The following is a 16,868-nucleotide window of genomic DNA, read 5'->3' on the forward strand; positions in this document are numbered from 1 at the left end:
CCCTGACACTATACGGGCTGTAGGACCTCTGTTGAGCTGAACGTGGAGCCTGGGCTCAACCCCAATCTGCGCCCTGCTGAACAGCATCCCTTTCATCATCAGTTGGGGCTCTGAGACAAACTAGGAATGGGCAGTCAGGCGGAGACCGAAGCTGAAGTGGACTCTCAAGGACGGAGGGCCACTCTCCACGGCGTGGGCCATTGATAGATCTGTAATTGAACGCCAGCCTGCATTTGGTGAAGGTCACTTCACAGAGAGCGACTGGTCAGAGCAGTGCCATGCAAGAAACACATGGACACGCATGAGAACGAGTGAGTGACCAGGCCAAAACAGCACCACAAACCCGGCAGACTGCTGCAGACTTGGAGTCTCTCCGAATGACCTTAGTGCTCAGAAATGGACCGAGAAACACAGCTGTTTCAACCAAATGTTGTGCATATGTGGATTGCTGTGCTAATGGACTCAACACAATCACTGCAAAGGTTACATTTTATTAGCTTCTTAATTTACAGGCTTATTGTCCAATTATTAATCTGAATTATTAATCATTATTCAGTACCTACAATGAATGGGAATGTGGCGAATTGAAGTGATTACCGTCTAACTGTAGGCCAGAAAGGCAGACCAAAAACAGCGTATCTAATAAGGAGGCCGGTGAGAGTATATACTCTTTATATAGACAAAGGCTTGAATAATATATGAATTTACCATCATTAAGCGCTGATTTACCAAACCAGGCGTTGAATATAACTGTAAATAATACTAGACGCCCATAAAGAGAGCTTTGGAGATGTTTTAATAAACACAGGGACGTAAATACTAGTGTTGCACCCATACCGTATCGGTATCAGCGCCGATACCGGCACTTACAGCATCGGTATCGGCAACAGAGAACACCGATACCTGAACCTTATTGATGCCTACTTTTTTTCGGTTGGTATACTTTGTTATGAAACCAAACGTTTCACGTTTCAAACGACCAGGTAAAGCTAGTGCTAAACAGTTATTACCATTAAACAGACATTTACGAACTTTTACATTTACAGCACTTTTTCTTTCCATTTCATGTTTTTTTTGGTTCTGAAACCAAAGGTTGAGTTTCAGCAGCTTGTTTAAACACTAACACACACTGAAGTTTAGTACCTTTTACACAGAGACGTGGACCTGAATGTGAAATCGGTGATTAAGGCTTTTTTATTTCTACATTTCTACATTTCATTTTTTAACTGCTCTGAAATGTGAAGTTTGGTCAAGCTTAGCAAAATTCTGCTTCCCTACTTGCATGTGCACATTTTCATTTTCCATAGCTCTGAAACTTTTCAAATGTGCAGTTACTCAAGCAGTTAAATGCTGTTCTTTCAAGCTTATTAGATCTTATTTGGGATCAGATATAAAAACGTACAACCTATAACAAGTGGGATACTATAAATATCAGGATTTATATGTATGCCATGTATGGAGTATTTAAGTCCGGTTAAGTTAGCGGTATTGGTATCGGTATTGATACTCAGTACTGGCAGATTCTTGAAAATCTGGTATCATATCGGAAAGGAAAAAGTGGTATCGGTACATCCCTAGTAAATCCACTACATTCTGTATGAATTTTACTTGTTTATTTATTCTAATATCAGTGTAATATCCACCACAGATACTTCTGCCCAGTTTATAGATCACACATGGAACACTGCAAGAACAGTTCTGTGGGCAACAACGTGTGACCCATTAGGCACTAGAACAGCTACTAGCCCTTTAAGTAACGCCAGGGGTGCGTTCAGGACGTGTTGTGTTTAAAACGATCAGAAACAGATCAGTGTTCTGAAGTTCAGTAGCCGGCACTCATTTTGTTCTGTTCTGTCAACGCTGGGGAACCAATCAGAGGATAAAACACACCATTCAGCAGATCCAATCAGTGTGGAGATTCAGTTTTAGAGACCCTCCCACACCACGTTTCAAAACAGGGCTGGTGCACTGCAGCACGCTAGCCAGTCTGGCACAACTTCTGAAATGCTTCAAAACATGTGACTTCAGACTGAAAGGGCTAAAATCCTACAAATAACCTGTTGAGGGTAGGGATAAAGGTGCTGGAGACACTTGAGAAGCCCCAGGAGTGGAATGTGTCCCTGTACAGCTAGAGTAATGCATATTATAGGGTAATACCAGTAAGATAAGAGTAATCGGAATCATCTCCTGACATTGCTGGGAAAAACGAACGCAGATCTGTAAATGTACATGACAGTAGGGCTGCCATTTACAATTATTTTCTATTGATTGACAAATTCTTAGTATTTGGACAACTGTAGGTTTAAACAAGAACCCCAGCACAACAGTCAGCAGAGCAGTGGGGTATTTATACTCCTTGTCAAAGTGTATGTGATGTATTGTATTTATGTCGTTTCCTACACAGAGAAATGTGCTTAAAATAATGGCCAAACAAAGTAATTAGATATGGGTTGTATTCAGTCAAGCCCAAAGCACATAATCAAAGTTCTAGCCTTCACTATTTCTCTTAGTCACGTATTCTATGAAAATTCTGAGATAGCGGCTACAAGAACAGCGGATTTACAAACCCAGGGAAGCGAGTGGGGGCTCACATACGTCCTCTTGCAGTTTAAAAGGTTAAATCTGAGGGTGCATCAGATAAACTCGCTGTTGCATCATCAAAGTTACAATATCTGCAGAAGACTTTCCCTAACTCAAGTGCACAGGACAAAAACTGCAGCTGAGAGCTCAGGGACACCAGATGGTCACTCGGCTCTTTGGAAACGGAAGACGTGGTCACTTCAACAGGGTCATAGGTGTCCGCCTGATGGAGCACACCCTGCGCTTGTCCCATCGCCCCGTCCCATCTGGAGCCTGGTGTCCCTGAACATTCCAATCTGTTCCTGGCCTCGACATGGATTTGAAGGCACCATACGTTAAACAGTCCCCTCCAGGCACCACTTTGGAGAGAATGTTTGAACATTACGGCCTTTTTTCTGCCCAGTAAAAAGGGGGTACGCTAGCATAATAAAAAGTGACAGTTATTCGGAGTCATCTGCTAAATCACAGAGCGTGGCAATAGAGGAAGGCCTGAGAGGAGGGCACATGGCAGTCATTGCAGGCAGGATGCATATCTCCCTCTCCATAATCCATACGGAGGCATTTGATTACCGTTATAGCTAAAACTGATGACAGCTGAGAAAGCAATGCACATTCTCAGCAGGAAATCCCATCTTGAGTAAAACAAAGCGGGGCAAGCAGCGACTTTCTCAACATTACGCTGAAGTATGATCAAATCAGCAAGAGCAAGTGCAGAAACACTGTGACGACCACATTTAGAGCATCTCCTTTATAACTCGAATGGAACCTTACGAATTATAAAGTAAACCTAACACGATCCTGGGACGTCTATAGGCATATAACCCTGGTTTTATAGCGGTTCCTCATCAGGAGCAGACACTGTGAGATAATGAAGGGTGTTAGCTGATAAGGCAGTCTTAGAGCTGTCACAACCTCTAAAACACACGGCAAGTAGTGGAATACCTCACCAGAACCAGCTCAGGAGAGAAGAACAACCAAATGCAAGAGCCACTCCTGCAACTCCTCCTAGAACCCCCAAGAAGGACACGCAGTATCACTGACAAAAAGCACTACTCTTATGGAGCGGCCTTCTTATCTTTATGAGCTAGCTGAAGTACTGGCAGCAGCATTTACCTTGCATTCATTAGCTTGCATAGGTTTTGTTTTGGCCCTTGACCACATGCACGTATTCATGAGATCCTGCTGGTGTTTGTTCATGTACGGTTTTCGGTAGAAGTGCAGGACAGTATTGAAATCATGCAGGTTTGACAAATAGTTTACAACAGTACTGGATGAAGTATTTCTTGTACTCCGGAAGAGCAGAAGGTTTAGGTAATGCCAGACTACTTCGCTAAAATATTTGCAGTTTATTCATTTGACTGCATCTATGGAAAATAAATATGCTATTTCCGTAATGATTTAGACCCAGTTTCTACATTTTATGAATGTTTATGTTTCAGAATCAGCAGCTATAAGCATCAGCACAGAATTCCCATATCATACGCATCCCTACCAAACCTGTTGAAAAGAACAGAAACGGAGCTTCATGAAAACACTGACGTCACAGTGCACACATGTTTCTGGCTGAATCTCAAATACATCCTTACTCCCTATATAGTGAACTACACAAATCATAACACTACAACGTCTACACCCAGACAGCCCCAGATTTCAGATTTCCACTTATGAATAAATGTAAATACGGTTCTATTAGAGATAGATATGTTTATATGTACTGCTCCATTTAGATGTAGAATCCGTAATTCTGTGACTTGAATCGTGCACTGCATAGGGAGCAGTGTGTCATTTGGGATTAAACCTCTGTGTTTTCTTCCTTTTTCGTCTTTTTAAGGTACTGGGAGGTACTGTCGTCCCATACAGGGCTAGCATGCTCCAAGATGACATGAACTTTACAGGAGATAGAAAAAACCTTCTTAACTAATAATAATTAATATAATACTAGTAATTTATAATAATGTATAATAGTAATTTTCTTCCAAGTTAAAATTTTGGAACATTTATATTGGTCCATCCATCTCAAAATTCTGACACAGGGTAAATAACAACTGCCAGATTCAAATTATTTAAAAAAAAATATGTAAAAAATTAATAAAAATTAATAAACGGACAGTGGAGATGTAAGGTTTTTACGCGACAGCAACAATATATTGTTTTATACAGTAAAATAGAGGCTGAGGAATTATGCCCAATGTTCTAATGTCAAGTGCGCCACCAATTTAACTGTGAAGTCAGGGAATTTTATGTGAGGTTGGTTTCTGATTGGGAATTACAGCTTACGTTGCAGGGAGTATTTTCCCAAGTTTCAAGTACAACTGAACACCGTCTCAATCTTGCTTAAACCTGCCAAATATGAGTGAGCAACTCACAAGACAGGTCCATCTAAAATGCAGCCCTGTGTGCGCTATGGCAGCATCAGAATGAGCAGAATGACAGTGCATCCGGAAGAGGAAGAGGTACAGAGCAGTTTGCGGCGCTGGGCCGAGCAGAAGTGGTGAGTGCAGAGTGCAGTCCGGTCTCTGTAAGCAGCCTGCTGAATATTTAATGGCCTTGAAGGAGACAGCACGGGCCGAGTTGACACAACTCCAGCTGACGGAGGGCTGGAGGAGACAGACTGTAAGGTGAGACAGAGAGAGGATGTGGAGAGAGGGAGGGAGAGTGCGGTGGCAGCATGCCCTACTCTGGCAGGAGCTACTGTCCTAGCTCAGGCGAGCGCACACAGCTACAACTCAGCCTGCTTCTGCCAGCGCTGACAGCAGCGCTAAGACCACGCTGAGCCACACGTTCGCAGGCCGACTGGGGCCACCCACAAACACCGGCTGACTTTTAAACACGACTCACTTTTAAACGCGTAATCAAGCCATATGAGATAACTGAATGTTCTTACTATGACATTTATTCTGGGTTCGAGGGATTTTTTGGAACTGCCTGTTTGCTTATGTTCTCAGACTAGTGCTAAACTAACTTTACTGGCCTTTTACTCCCCTCATTTGCATGTGCTGTTATGTAAAAGCATTCCACTTGAATGATTCTGGGGGTGAAAATCCCAATTTAATGGGCTTTTCTAGAAAGCGTTTGAACATGTTTACAGTCGGGTGATCAGACGTCCTGTTTATCTTGGATATGTCCTCTTTTTGAGATAAAGAAAAGGTCCGGTTAGGATTTCTACATTGCGTAAAATGCGCACCTGCATCTACATGCAACCCTTGAGCGGTTCAGGGGGGATTGCAATTGTAACAACATACCCCCCCCCCCCATATGAGGCGAAACACACAGTGACAAGGCCACACACCAGTGTAAAAACACACTTTTCAGTCAGACACGTTTAGGTGAAGCACAGAGTTTCCCTTATTGTGATTTGTTGATCTCTTTGCATAAAAAATCTATAGAATATAGTATTGAATACAGTAAAGTCAAGCTGTAGAGGTTACTACCAATAGAATAGGACCCTCTGGAGCAAATAAACATGAGCCTATTGGTGCATGCCAAATGCCAGGTGTGGGCTAGAGGGGTATACAGCCCCATCAGCATTGGGCTGTGGAGCAGTAAAATTATGGGATGAATTTGAGAGTTGGGGATGAGGTGGGGTGGTGATCATCCAACATGATCACTGAATCGTTGCAATCAAATCCTCACAGCAATGCTCAACAATCTAGTATATAAAGATATTTTTATTACCACCAATACCTTTGGCGGTTAGCACAGGGTTGTGGGTTCGAACAAGGCCCTTTACCCACTATGCTCCTCTGGCACCGCGGCGATGGCTGCCCACTGCTCTGGGCATGTGTGCTCCCCGTATCAGCACGTGTGTGTGTGCTCAGTAGTGTGTATAAGTGTATAAGGCCAAATTCCAGCTGTGGATCCAACACATATGATTAATTTGGTTGCCTTGTCCTGTCTTATGAGGTTCTTGTAGTAGAAGCTCAACAAAACATACGAAACCACGAACTACCTACAGTGGAGAGTGAAGCACTACATTAAGCGAGTAGCTTGTGCTCTAACTGAATCAGGCTAAGGAGTGTAATATGGACCCATCACGTCAGAAGGCCACAGGTCAGACAAACGCTGCTTGGCAGAGTGAAAAAGGAGGCTGCTTTGCCAGAGGTGTCCATTACCAGCAATCAGCCTACTGTGCCAAGTACTCCTCCTCGTAGCTCTGCATGGGCTACTTATTCTCGACTTTTCACACATCACACTGCCTCATTATGATCTAAGCATATAGTCTGGCCACGTATGGCCAAATTTAACCCCTTAAGCTCCTCACTTTAGTTCCTCATGCTCTTTAAAATGACATAAAAACATTAATCAAAGCTTAATATCTGAATGATGAGTTCAGGTGGTTAACTGCAAGAAAAAAAAACACAGAAATTTCTCATATCCTTCACATATCAACCCATTTCACATAGGATATTAGGTATTACGGTTCGTAACTTAAAGGGCCCATACAAAACAGTCAGTTTTCAGTTCATTGTATGTTTGATGTCACAATAATAGTATATCCACTTATTCAGCCTACCAGACTCTGCAACAGCTTCTTTCCCCAAGCCATCAGACTCCTCAACACAACTCAACTTCTGAACTGATATCTTTCTGGTACATGTACACTCTCCCTCTCTCTCTCTCTCTCTCTCTCTCTCTCTCTCTCTCTCTCTCCAACCATTTACCCCAGGAAAAAAGGGGAAGCATTTTTGCACAAAGCATTGCACTAATAACTTTACTTTACTACCTCACTGGACTCTATTTATTACACATTGCACAATTTGCACACTACCGTCATTATTTATTATCCTCTGTCTGTACTGTGTTGTGTTGTCTGTCCGCACTTGTTTGTTTGTGTTTCACTTGTGTCTTGTATGCACTGTTTATGTTGCACCATGGTCCTGGAGGAACGTTGTTTCGTTTCACTGTGTACTCTGTATGTAGTTGACATGACAATAAAACCCACTTGACTTGACTTGACTTACAGTCACATAACCCTACATATTTACACTGTACCAATAAGCAATTACACAATATAAGGAAGCAAAACACAGCATCTGCCATTTGCAATTTTAAAGACAGAATAACAAAACTGCTCTGTTTAATTTTAAGGTATAAACATGTCCTGTTTGTCCTTTAGAAATGAATCTTGATTTGGTTTTTTGGTGTTTTTTTGTGGTGCAACACACAAATGTCATGAAAGGGTGACAATTATTCTTTATATATATATATATATATATATATATATATATATATATATATATATATATATAAAGACATATAAAGAAAAGTATTTTACAGTAAGAGTGGGCTACAGGTTTTACTTTATGTAATAAGTTACATAGATGCATCAGACTAATTACAATCACCCCTCCAAGGAGGACATGTTTACACACCTTTTTGGACAAGCTGAGAGATACAGAACCGACAGTGAGAGAGAAAGAAGACTGTGGACTGAGGCAGTAGAGTAAGACTACAAGTTTTTGACTCAGGGTACGCAGCGTAGCGTCATTCTCGTGAGCACTGTCCTGCCCACTTCACCAAAGTTACATAGTGCAGTTTGCAGCGAGCTGAGCTCGGAGTAGCAATGCTAGAGACACTGTTCTTCTTACTTCAAGTCAATGGCTGCTTTATAAGCTGTTATTATAAGGTATGAAATGTTACACAATGCTGCTTTAACATCAGTTAAAGTAGTTAATATCTAGGTAACATCATCTAGAATCTAGAATATTTCCAAGCGCGTTGTCTCAGCCTTAATAACGCTTGCTTGGCAATGAAGTCACATTTAGGCAGTTGGGTTTCAGAGGAGTGAAGTGTAATCGTGTATAACAGGCTTAATCACAAATACAAGCCCGTCTTAAACATGAAATCTAATGAATGTCCCGACAGTGATCTCAGTATTTGAATACTGGCACCTCAAACTGATAACCAAGTACTCGAGTACCTGTGTACGTCCCTAATTAAGACACTGCCGTGTCAAATCAACTAGAATTTTGAATGGTGTGTATCGTTACACCCTTAGCCTGACCTTAGTGACTCATTAGTGATTTATCTATGAATGCCAAAAACATTACATATACATGATGAATACAGGTGAAACCATCAATTATACATCTAATGGCTTTTTAGGCTTGTGTCATAGACACCTAAGGACTAGCCAGAAGCTTCAGAAATTATCATTTTGCAGGGACTCATGTTCATGCGCCATTGCCCCTCCCCTTAACTGTCAATATGCCCATCAATATGACCGCATAACTGAATCTCTAAAACGGCGTGGGATAGAATAACTGTTGCCATTATTTCTCACATTTACATCTCTGAAACCTTGCAGCTTGTGATGAAATCAATTTTCTCCTTCACTGCCTCAGCTGTATTTGCAGTGCATAATCCCTCCCACAGTCCCGTGAGCCTGTCAGGTGCTCGCTCAAGAAAACCAGCAGCTCAGATTTTTGGGTTTCACACACACACACACACACACACACACACACATCAACTGCAAATGAGCACTCTGACAGGCCACACTAGTACACAACCACAAGCCTCTACACGACGAAGGCTACTTGTAGGGCCCAGAAATGACTCTGCCAATAAAGAGAGCTCACGTTTTCTTCATTGTCTCATTGGGCCAGTATTTAGAGCCTGATGTTCTGGAAGCAGTCTCCGGCCGCTCATTTGTTGATATGCGACAGGGCCTCCAGCGACAGCTATTCCTTTTAGCAGCGATGGTTTCAGAGTTACAATGTTGTGTCAATGTTTGTGTAAGAGGTTTCGAGATTTATATAATCACATTCCTTGGCCTTAAACCCCTCCAGGCATGTTCTTGCTCTTTGAGGAACTAAAACAGTGGCCTAAGAAGTAAGACGTGGTTCTCCGTGGTTTTATTCTGAGATATGAGAAGTCCTAAAGCAGTGGTTCTCGAACTTGGCTCTGGAGTACCACTGCCCTACATGTTGTAAAGCAGGAGTGCCCAATCCCGGTCTTGGTGACCTACCACCCTGCAGAGTGTAGCTTTTAGCAATTTTAAGCTAACAAGGAAGGGTAAAAATGATGTGTAGGAGCATCTGAATGTTAGCTGTGTTAGGTGTGTGGATTGGGGATCTCCAAGACCAGGAATGAGCACCACTGTTGTAGTGTTTTCCCTGCTCCAGCACCCCTATTTCACCTTCTTGGTTAGTTAAGTGGTTAACTATGGATGAGCAGTTTTTACAGTCCCCCTGGTCATGGAGTACCCCCAGTGCTGTACACCCTGCACCGAGCATCCCCACTTCACCTCAGGATGGCAGGCCAATCAGCAGACTAGTTGGATCAGGTGTGCCAAAGCAGGGAAAGCACTAACATGTGCAGGACAGGGGCTATTCCAGGCCCAGGACTAGGAACCTAGGGACTAATGGCATCTATTTGGGCCCTTACTTCAACTCCTCACCCTTAAACCACCCTAAGTTACATATTAGTCCCACAGACGGTACTGACGGTACTTCAATAATAGGTCTTAAGTCAAATTCAAGAGACATATCCTAGTTCTTACTCCCCTACTCTCTCTTTAAGGATGTGTGCACTATTTCTACCAGTGGGTAGCGGTGGATCTCCAGAACTAGAAATGAGAAACTCCGGTTCTTAAGGTTTAGTTCTGTGAGACAGTTTCCAGCACAGTTTAGTAAGTTTGGGAGTTAGTGGGACTTAGTGAGGGAAATCACCAACCCATGTTGAGAATGAAGAGCTCTGATATAGACGAACCACTTGTTGATGACAAAATCTAGGCCTGGAGACACCTCTGGCCTAGTTCATGCCTAGCTATAGTCTAAGGTCAGTATCACAACAAGCCAAACAAGCCAAAATAACCCAGAGGAGCTGTTGCTAGTGCTATGATAATTACAAACTCAGTATTTGTGAGATTGCTGAACCATTTAACGAGTTCAATCCCCCTAACACACCTCCCATTCAAGCCACGCACTAATTACACAGACTGCACGTTCAACCTGGCAATTACAGCGGCGAGCAAACGACCCCCTCTAGCGGACGCGGCTGGAAGCGCAAGGTTAAGTAAGTCCATTGGTCAACAGGCTACGGTGTCCAGGGTGCTGAAAACAAAAATGAGACAAATAAGCAAATGACGGTGAGACAACCTCCGATTTGTGGGCAGCAAATAACACGCCAGCAGCAGACCACACCAGACCAGTGCACCGAGGATGTCGACGGCTGGGGTCTGACATGCAGACGGGCTGCTGAAGGCAACCAATGGCGACTGCGCGAAATTCACCATGGAAAACAGCAAAGCAGAGCAGGGCCAGGACTGGTCTATCCACAGCCTTTAAGACAACGGGCGCTATAGTAAGGGCACAGCAGCATGCATGCATGCAAGCAGTAGTAAATAGGGACGGGCAGACAATGGCACCCCCCCCCCCCACCCCATCCCTCCCTCCCTCCCTCCCTCTCTCTCTCCCACATCCCTCTAAGTCAGCTGCTGTCTTTAACGTGATGCACGCCCCTTTTTCAGCACTAACTGGATTTCATATGTGGCCCCTTCACTGGACAGTCTTCCTCCGGAGCGGGGCTTCACCCTCGCGCGCAATGCAAATTGCAATCCTCCAACAGGGCGACGACTGCAATCGATCGCTCTTAAATGGTTGCAGTGGCACCTAAAATCCTCTTAGAGGCTCATTTGTCCTCATAGGAGAGGTGGGCTGCAGCTACTACAGCCGCTGTGTGCACATTGCAACACGCCTTGTGTCTGGCCATCGCTCACGGCCTCGTGCTGAGACTGTGGCTGAGACAACACCAGGCGATCTCAGCCATGCATTGAAGTTTTACGCACCAAAGCACCATTCCAGAGCAAAAAGAGCAGAGTAAGCCCACCGCGACGCCAACAGTGCCGTTCCTCCTAAAAGAAATGGGAATGGGAGAATGGGATTTTGACACACTGGGAAAACGCCGCACTTCGACTCACCTTGAGCTGTCGTTCCCCGGGTGCTGAATACACTTGCTATCAAAGTGGCCACATACCAAATCATAGTACTGTTGCCGGCCAGAGATAACGGCTCAACGTGCCCCTTTCAACGATGTGCTCATATTCGTCCTCCTCGGCGTTCACGTCCTCTGCTCTATCCTCCTCGCTCCCTTCATGCCTCCCCTGCCCGTCCGTCCTAATGGCATCCTCCCCCCCTCCGAACACACACACGCACACACACCGAGCACCTGCGAACACCAGCAGCTTTCGGCGGAAGACTGGCGAAGTCCGACTCGCCAACGAATCGTGCTGTTGAACCGGTTCTTCTCAGCAGGACAGACGAACCGATTCACAAGTCAGCTGAATCGAGCTTTCCTCTCGGAGCGTCTGAGTCCAGCCCTACACTGCGTCCACACACACACACACACACACACACACACACACACTACACTAATGAACACTCTTCAAATAGTGGGCATACTGGTTCGTTACTGGTTCAAGACCATTCTAAGGGTCTGTGACTGACAGGTGCCCTAAAATTGGGTATAATATACTTTCATGGGACCCAAAATCACTGGCTGCACCTCTAGAAGAATCATTTGTGTTTCCAGAAAGAACTACTTGACTCACTTCTCTCAAACCAAAAAATGACTCTTTAAAATACTTTGTATTCCAGTTAAGTGTCATCTCTACAATATCTATTTATAATAATATTTATTATTATATATATTTATAATATTTATAATTTCTTTTTATAAAGGTGCTAAAAAGGGTTCTTCAAGCGACACCATAGAAGAACTCAAGGAGGCTGTAAAGAAGGGAGAACTGTGGTTCTTCAATGGCATCGCTTGAAGACCACTTTGTAGTACCTTTGTTTTTAACAGTAAACTCTGTGGTTTTCATTTTCAAGTGTCATCTCCACAAGAAGTATCCTCCAGCAGCGCTTCAAAACATGTCTTTGTCCGCACCAAAACATGAGAACAACTCCAAACCACTCCTGGGATCAAGCCAATTCATCAAGGGGTGCTAACATCTCACAAGGTTTGATGTCAATTTTATTATAGAAGCAGTATAACGGCCAAAACAGACCTAAGTACAGCGCAAAGCTGAACCACATTTTCTAATAACAGCAAAGATTTTCTCACCGTGTTCGAACAGCAGAGTTTACAAAAAAAGTTTACAGTGGATTTTTTAAGTGCTTTTTTTTCTGTTGCCATGGTGACACATCTGTCTTGAACCAGAAATACACTCTTAATTAGACAGAAAAGAAGCAAGTTTTTTTGTTTGTTTGTTTGTTTGTTTTTTTTTTTGGTAAGCGCAGGCCTGTCACAGTGTAATAAGAGACTAGGCTAAACCATGTCGTTAGTCGGCAACGTTCAAAAAAAGTCCACACAAAAACACTGAAAACAGTGTTCCCAAAACCCACATTTTTTTACATTCCTAAATTTCAGTGACCTTTAACGCTCTGCTCCAACACGCCTCACCCATCATTCAGAATGTTTCCGGCACGACTCCTTTTCCCCTCAAAAAACCTACTGAAGGATTAAAGGCTGATAATGTGATTCATTTAGCCCAGTTCCTCATTGTACACCTTCACTGACTCATTTCTGCCACCATTTACCTCAGAAACATCCACCTTTAACGTCCACCTCAACTGACTTAACTGCATGAGCACCGCTCCATCTCACCTCCATCAGTGAGGTGAAGTGAACCGAATCTCAGTGTCCACAGATGATGATGATGATGATGAGGAGGAGGAGAAGGAGGAGGAGGAGGATGGGGCTGAAATTAGCTTGACTAGGGAATCAGCAGTGAATCGTTGACTCGTTCTGTGGATTCAGTGAACCGGGCACGGCGAAGGATTCGGTTCGGTCAACGGAATCGAACTTCCCATCACGAGAAGCGAAACCCAGTGCGGGAATTCGGCCGGTGGCTCCGCCCCCGTGCCGCAGTACGATTGGCTGCCTGGCCGCGTCGGGGCGTGTCTTGGCTCTCCCCTTTTGGTAGTAAAATGGCGTGGCGGCGGCGGCGGCAGCGGCTCGCGGTCAAGGTGAGTTGGAGCGTGCTGGCGGAGTACAACTGCAGCATCATGCGCACTGCCGGAGCCTCCACGCTGGGCTGCCTCCTCTCCCGGTGTGTGTCCCCGTTTTGGCTCGTTCGTTATTATACCCTAACGGCTCGCGGGTGCGGGAGAGACGGAGCGAGGGCTGGTGTGGAGAGCAAACTTCTGGCGTGTTGGAGCTGTAGTCACACTGCGTTTTCAGGGTGTGGCGACGTCGCTGAGCGGCATGTTCCTCACATCTCCACAACCAGGTCTCTGTATGCTCCTTTTTTAGACGGTATTTGGCTCTAGGGCTGTTCAGGCAGGGGCTGTTTTTCACCGTACATCCCTGTTACATCCCACACAGCAGTGCAGTCCAGTGCTCTCCCTGCGAGCCCCTGAAGGCACAGCCTAGTGCCAGTGGCCTGTGTGGAGAGGCTGCTGTAGTGTATGTAGTTTAGTCATTTGTATTGACTGAACACTGAAGCCTGAGTGAAGTCTCATTGCTGGACACAGTTGTCCTTTGTGCTGCTAATTCCAGAGGGAAAACAAAGGAGGATTCCCATGAGAAAGCAATTATCAGGGATAATGAACGCACAGAAATAAGGGGCAGTTTGTTTTGACTGGCACTGTTTTCAGGAGGGAATTCACAGCTCAGCTCATGTCCTCTCCACATCAAATGAATCATTCCTAATAGACAAATGTTATTCTTACCTAGAGGTATTACAGATAGGTGAGCTCTGGTCAAAGCATATGCGATCAATGGAGAGGGACAGGCTTTTATAGCTGATTGAAGACCAGAAGGTTTTGTCTGTGCCGTCTGCACGGACGCCAATACTGCAGTGGAAGGAGAGAAGGAGGGAGCCAGTTTGAAACACAAGCGAGTCGCTTCGTTTAAGCAAATGAAATAATTGCAGGGACGCGAGGAGGATTCATTTGCTGCATGCGACCAATCGCAACACCGTCCTTCACTTTCACTGTGGAGCTGCACCAAATGCTGGCAGAATCAGACGTAGGCCTATATGTGCCCCCATTCCACTCCTATAGGCCCACCTTCGTATAGAGCCCTCTCTCTTTCTCTCTCTCTCTCTCTCTCTCTCTCTCTCACACACACACACACAAGCTCTTTTCCTCTTTCTCCCTCCCTCCCTCCCTCTCTTTCTATACAGTCATGTGAAAAAAATTAGTACACCTGATAAAATTTTTTAAATATGGACATATTTGATCTTTCAAACAATATATATAGATAAATTTGCCCAAATGCTGCATCTGATTTCCGAGCTTCATGCAATTTCTGACTCTTCAAACCTCGCACTGACACTCAAATTTCCAAGCTTTATAAAACTAGATCTCCACACTTCCCCTCAACTGCTGTTTCTTAATAGCGGTCTGCATTGTAGACACTTCAAGCTGAGAACGCTTGGCTGTCTTCTCAGTCTTCACCTTGTGGGCATCAGTTACTTTCGTTTTCAGGTCAGCATACAGTTGCTTAGAGGAGCGCATGTTTGAGTATGAGTTGAGGGCTAGTACAAGGTTTGAAGAGTCAGCTGGTGACGTACATCAGGCCTGCACTGCTCATCGACTCAAAACCTGGGCCCTTCGCAATGCATAGGGTGCCCAAACGTTTGCATGAGGCTGTATAGATAGAGCCCAGTGGCCTCTGTGCCAGGCTGTTAATAATCTCCTGCAAAACATGCTCAGCTAAATGCCTTAGTATGTCAATTACAATGGCCGTCTTCAAACAGAACGTGCACTGGTGTCACAAGTGGAGCCAAATATTTGTACAAAGGGATGGGCTGATAAAATCCGACCTCACAGAGGCTTCATTGAGGCCGGAGCATAATTACATAGTTATCCAGTCCCTTGGGTTTGGAACGCTTCCATATCCATTTAGTCCAGGGGTAGCTTGGCATGGCAGCCCCGCTCTGGTTCTGGCGTTGTGGAAGGCGAATCTAGGCCAGTCAGTCAGCGTGAACTGCTGGGTTAATTCGTTTCAGTTTATGGGTGTCGTAATATTCCCATTTCATAACCGACGCCGGTGAGATCCTGGGGATTTATTTGGGAAGTGTAACTTCAATTGTTGAGGTTCATTACTGCCTTCAAATGAATTCAGAGACGATATTAATTAATTTATAACACTAAGGCTACAAATGTAAAGACTGAAATTGGGTGTTTAAAGGGCCTTTTATAAAAAAAAACCCTCCTCCCTCCTTTTTGGTTTTAAATAAGAATTAGAATGTAGAATTATAAAAAATTCAGAACCATTTGGTCACTTTCCAGTTCATATGATCCATATAGAAGTATCCACCTTATTTTCCATTAAACAATCAGGGGGGACTTTGGTTATCTTGTGTAGAACTTCCGATGCAACAGCAAATCAGATAATATCGATAATCACCACAGTGATGATAAACATAAAAATGAGTAGTAGAATATGCTCAGTTAGAGGGAGCCCCAGTGACCCGAAGAAGACGAGAATATATAACTTTTATATCCACCGCCTTCCGAAGAAGAGGACTTGGGCCTGTGACTGAACAGGCTAAAAAACATCTACCTAAACGTCTAGACGTCTGCTCTTACCATTTTGTGGAGGGGAAACCAACACCAGAACGTCCTTACACTGAGGAATTGCTTGGTTATTAAGCTCTGGTTAAATGGATGCATTGGGTGCTTGTGAGGCTCTTGGGTAAGTTAGTGCTTATGCTAACGTCTTACCCAATAGCCTTCCAAACACCCAACACGTACGCTTCAGCAGAGCTTCATGACCAAGCTGTTTTACTGGGTATGGATGTATTGGTGGAGTTTTCCCTGCCACAAAATGGTAAGGGCAGACATCTAGACATTAAGCTATATTAATCACAGACACAGGTCCCTTTCTTTTTTGGATTCGCCAATCATTTTGTATTATAGCTAGTTAGCTCTTCTCTAGATGGCTCTACGTAACGTTGTTAGCACAGCTAGCCCCTTTACGATCAGTGTCCACAGCAGTCCACACTACCTGAAATTTGTGGCAAAATAAGATGGATAGAGGCTGTATTAATTATTTATTTGTTTATTTTTATTGCTGATGCCAGTGTTGCCACATTTATTAGCAGTACATTAGCCCAGTCCAGACTACATTTTGAATGAGATGTAATACAGGGCAGCCAATCAGAACAGAGGTCATGTACATAGATTAGTCTTAAAGGCACAGTACTAAATCAACCTGTTTAATGCTAAAGATGAAAATTGAAAAAAGTGCTACGCTTTGTTTTTGGTCCATAAACCCAAATAAAAGTCCTAAGTGGATCTGATGGTGAAACACGGGCCCTTTATAAATGTTATTAT

General features: G+C 44.0%; 1 protein-coding gene across 5 annotated transcripts in view; it reads right to left on the reverse strand.

Moving 5' to 3' along the window:
• The window catches only part of igsf9ba (immunoglobulin superfamily, member 9Ba), a 100,181-nt gene extending 88,389 nt beyond the window's left edge, over positions 1–11,792 (reverse strand). For 3 of the 5 annotated variants that reach the window (XM_072692164.1, XM_072692163.1, XM_072692167.1), the window contains exon 1: positions 11,501–11,791. In XM_072692164.1, the coding sequence (XP_072548265.1) occupies positions 11,501–11,564 (64 nt within the window). In that variant the 5' untranslated portion in view covers positions 11,565–11,791. Of the gene's footprint in view, positions 1–11,500 lie in introns of all 5 variants that reach the window. The other 2 variants (XM_072692166.1, XM_072692165.1) reach the window with 1 other exon arrangement.
• Between the last annotated feature and the right edge of the window lie 5,076 nt (positions 11,793–16,868).

This window comes from Salminus brasiliensis, chromosome 11, assembly GCF_030463535.1.
Source record: "Salminus brasiliensis chromosome 11, fSalBra1.hap2, whole genome shotgun sequence".
Classification (NCBI taxonomy): Eukaryota; Metazoa; Chordata; class Actinopteri; order Characiformes; family Bryconidae; genus Salminus; species Salminus brasiliensis.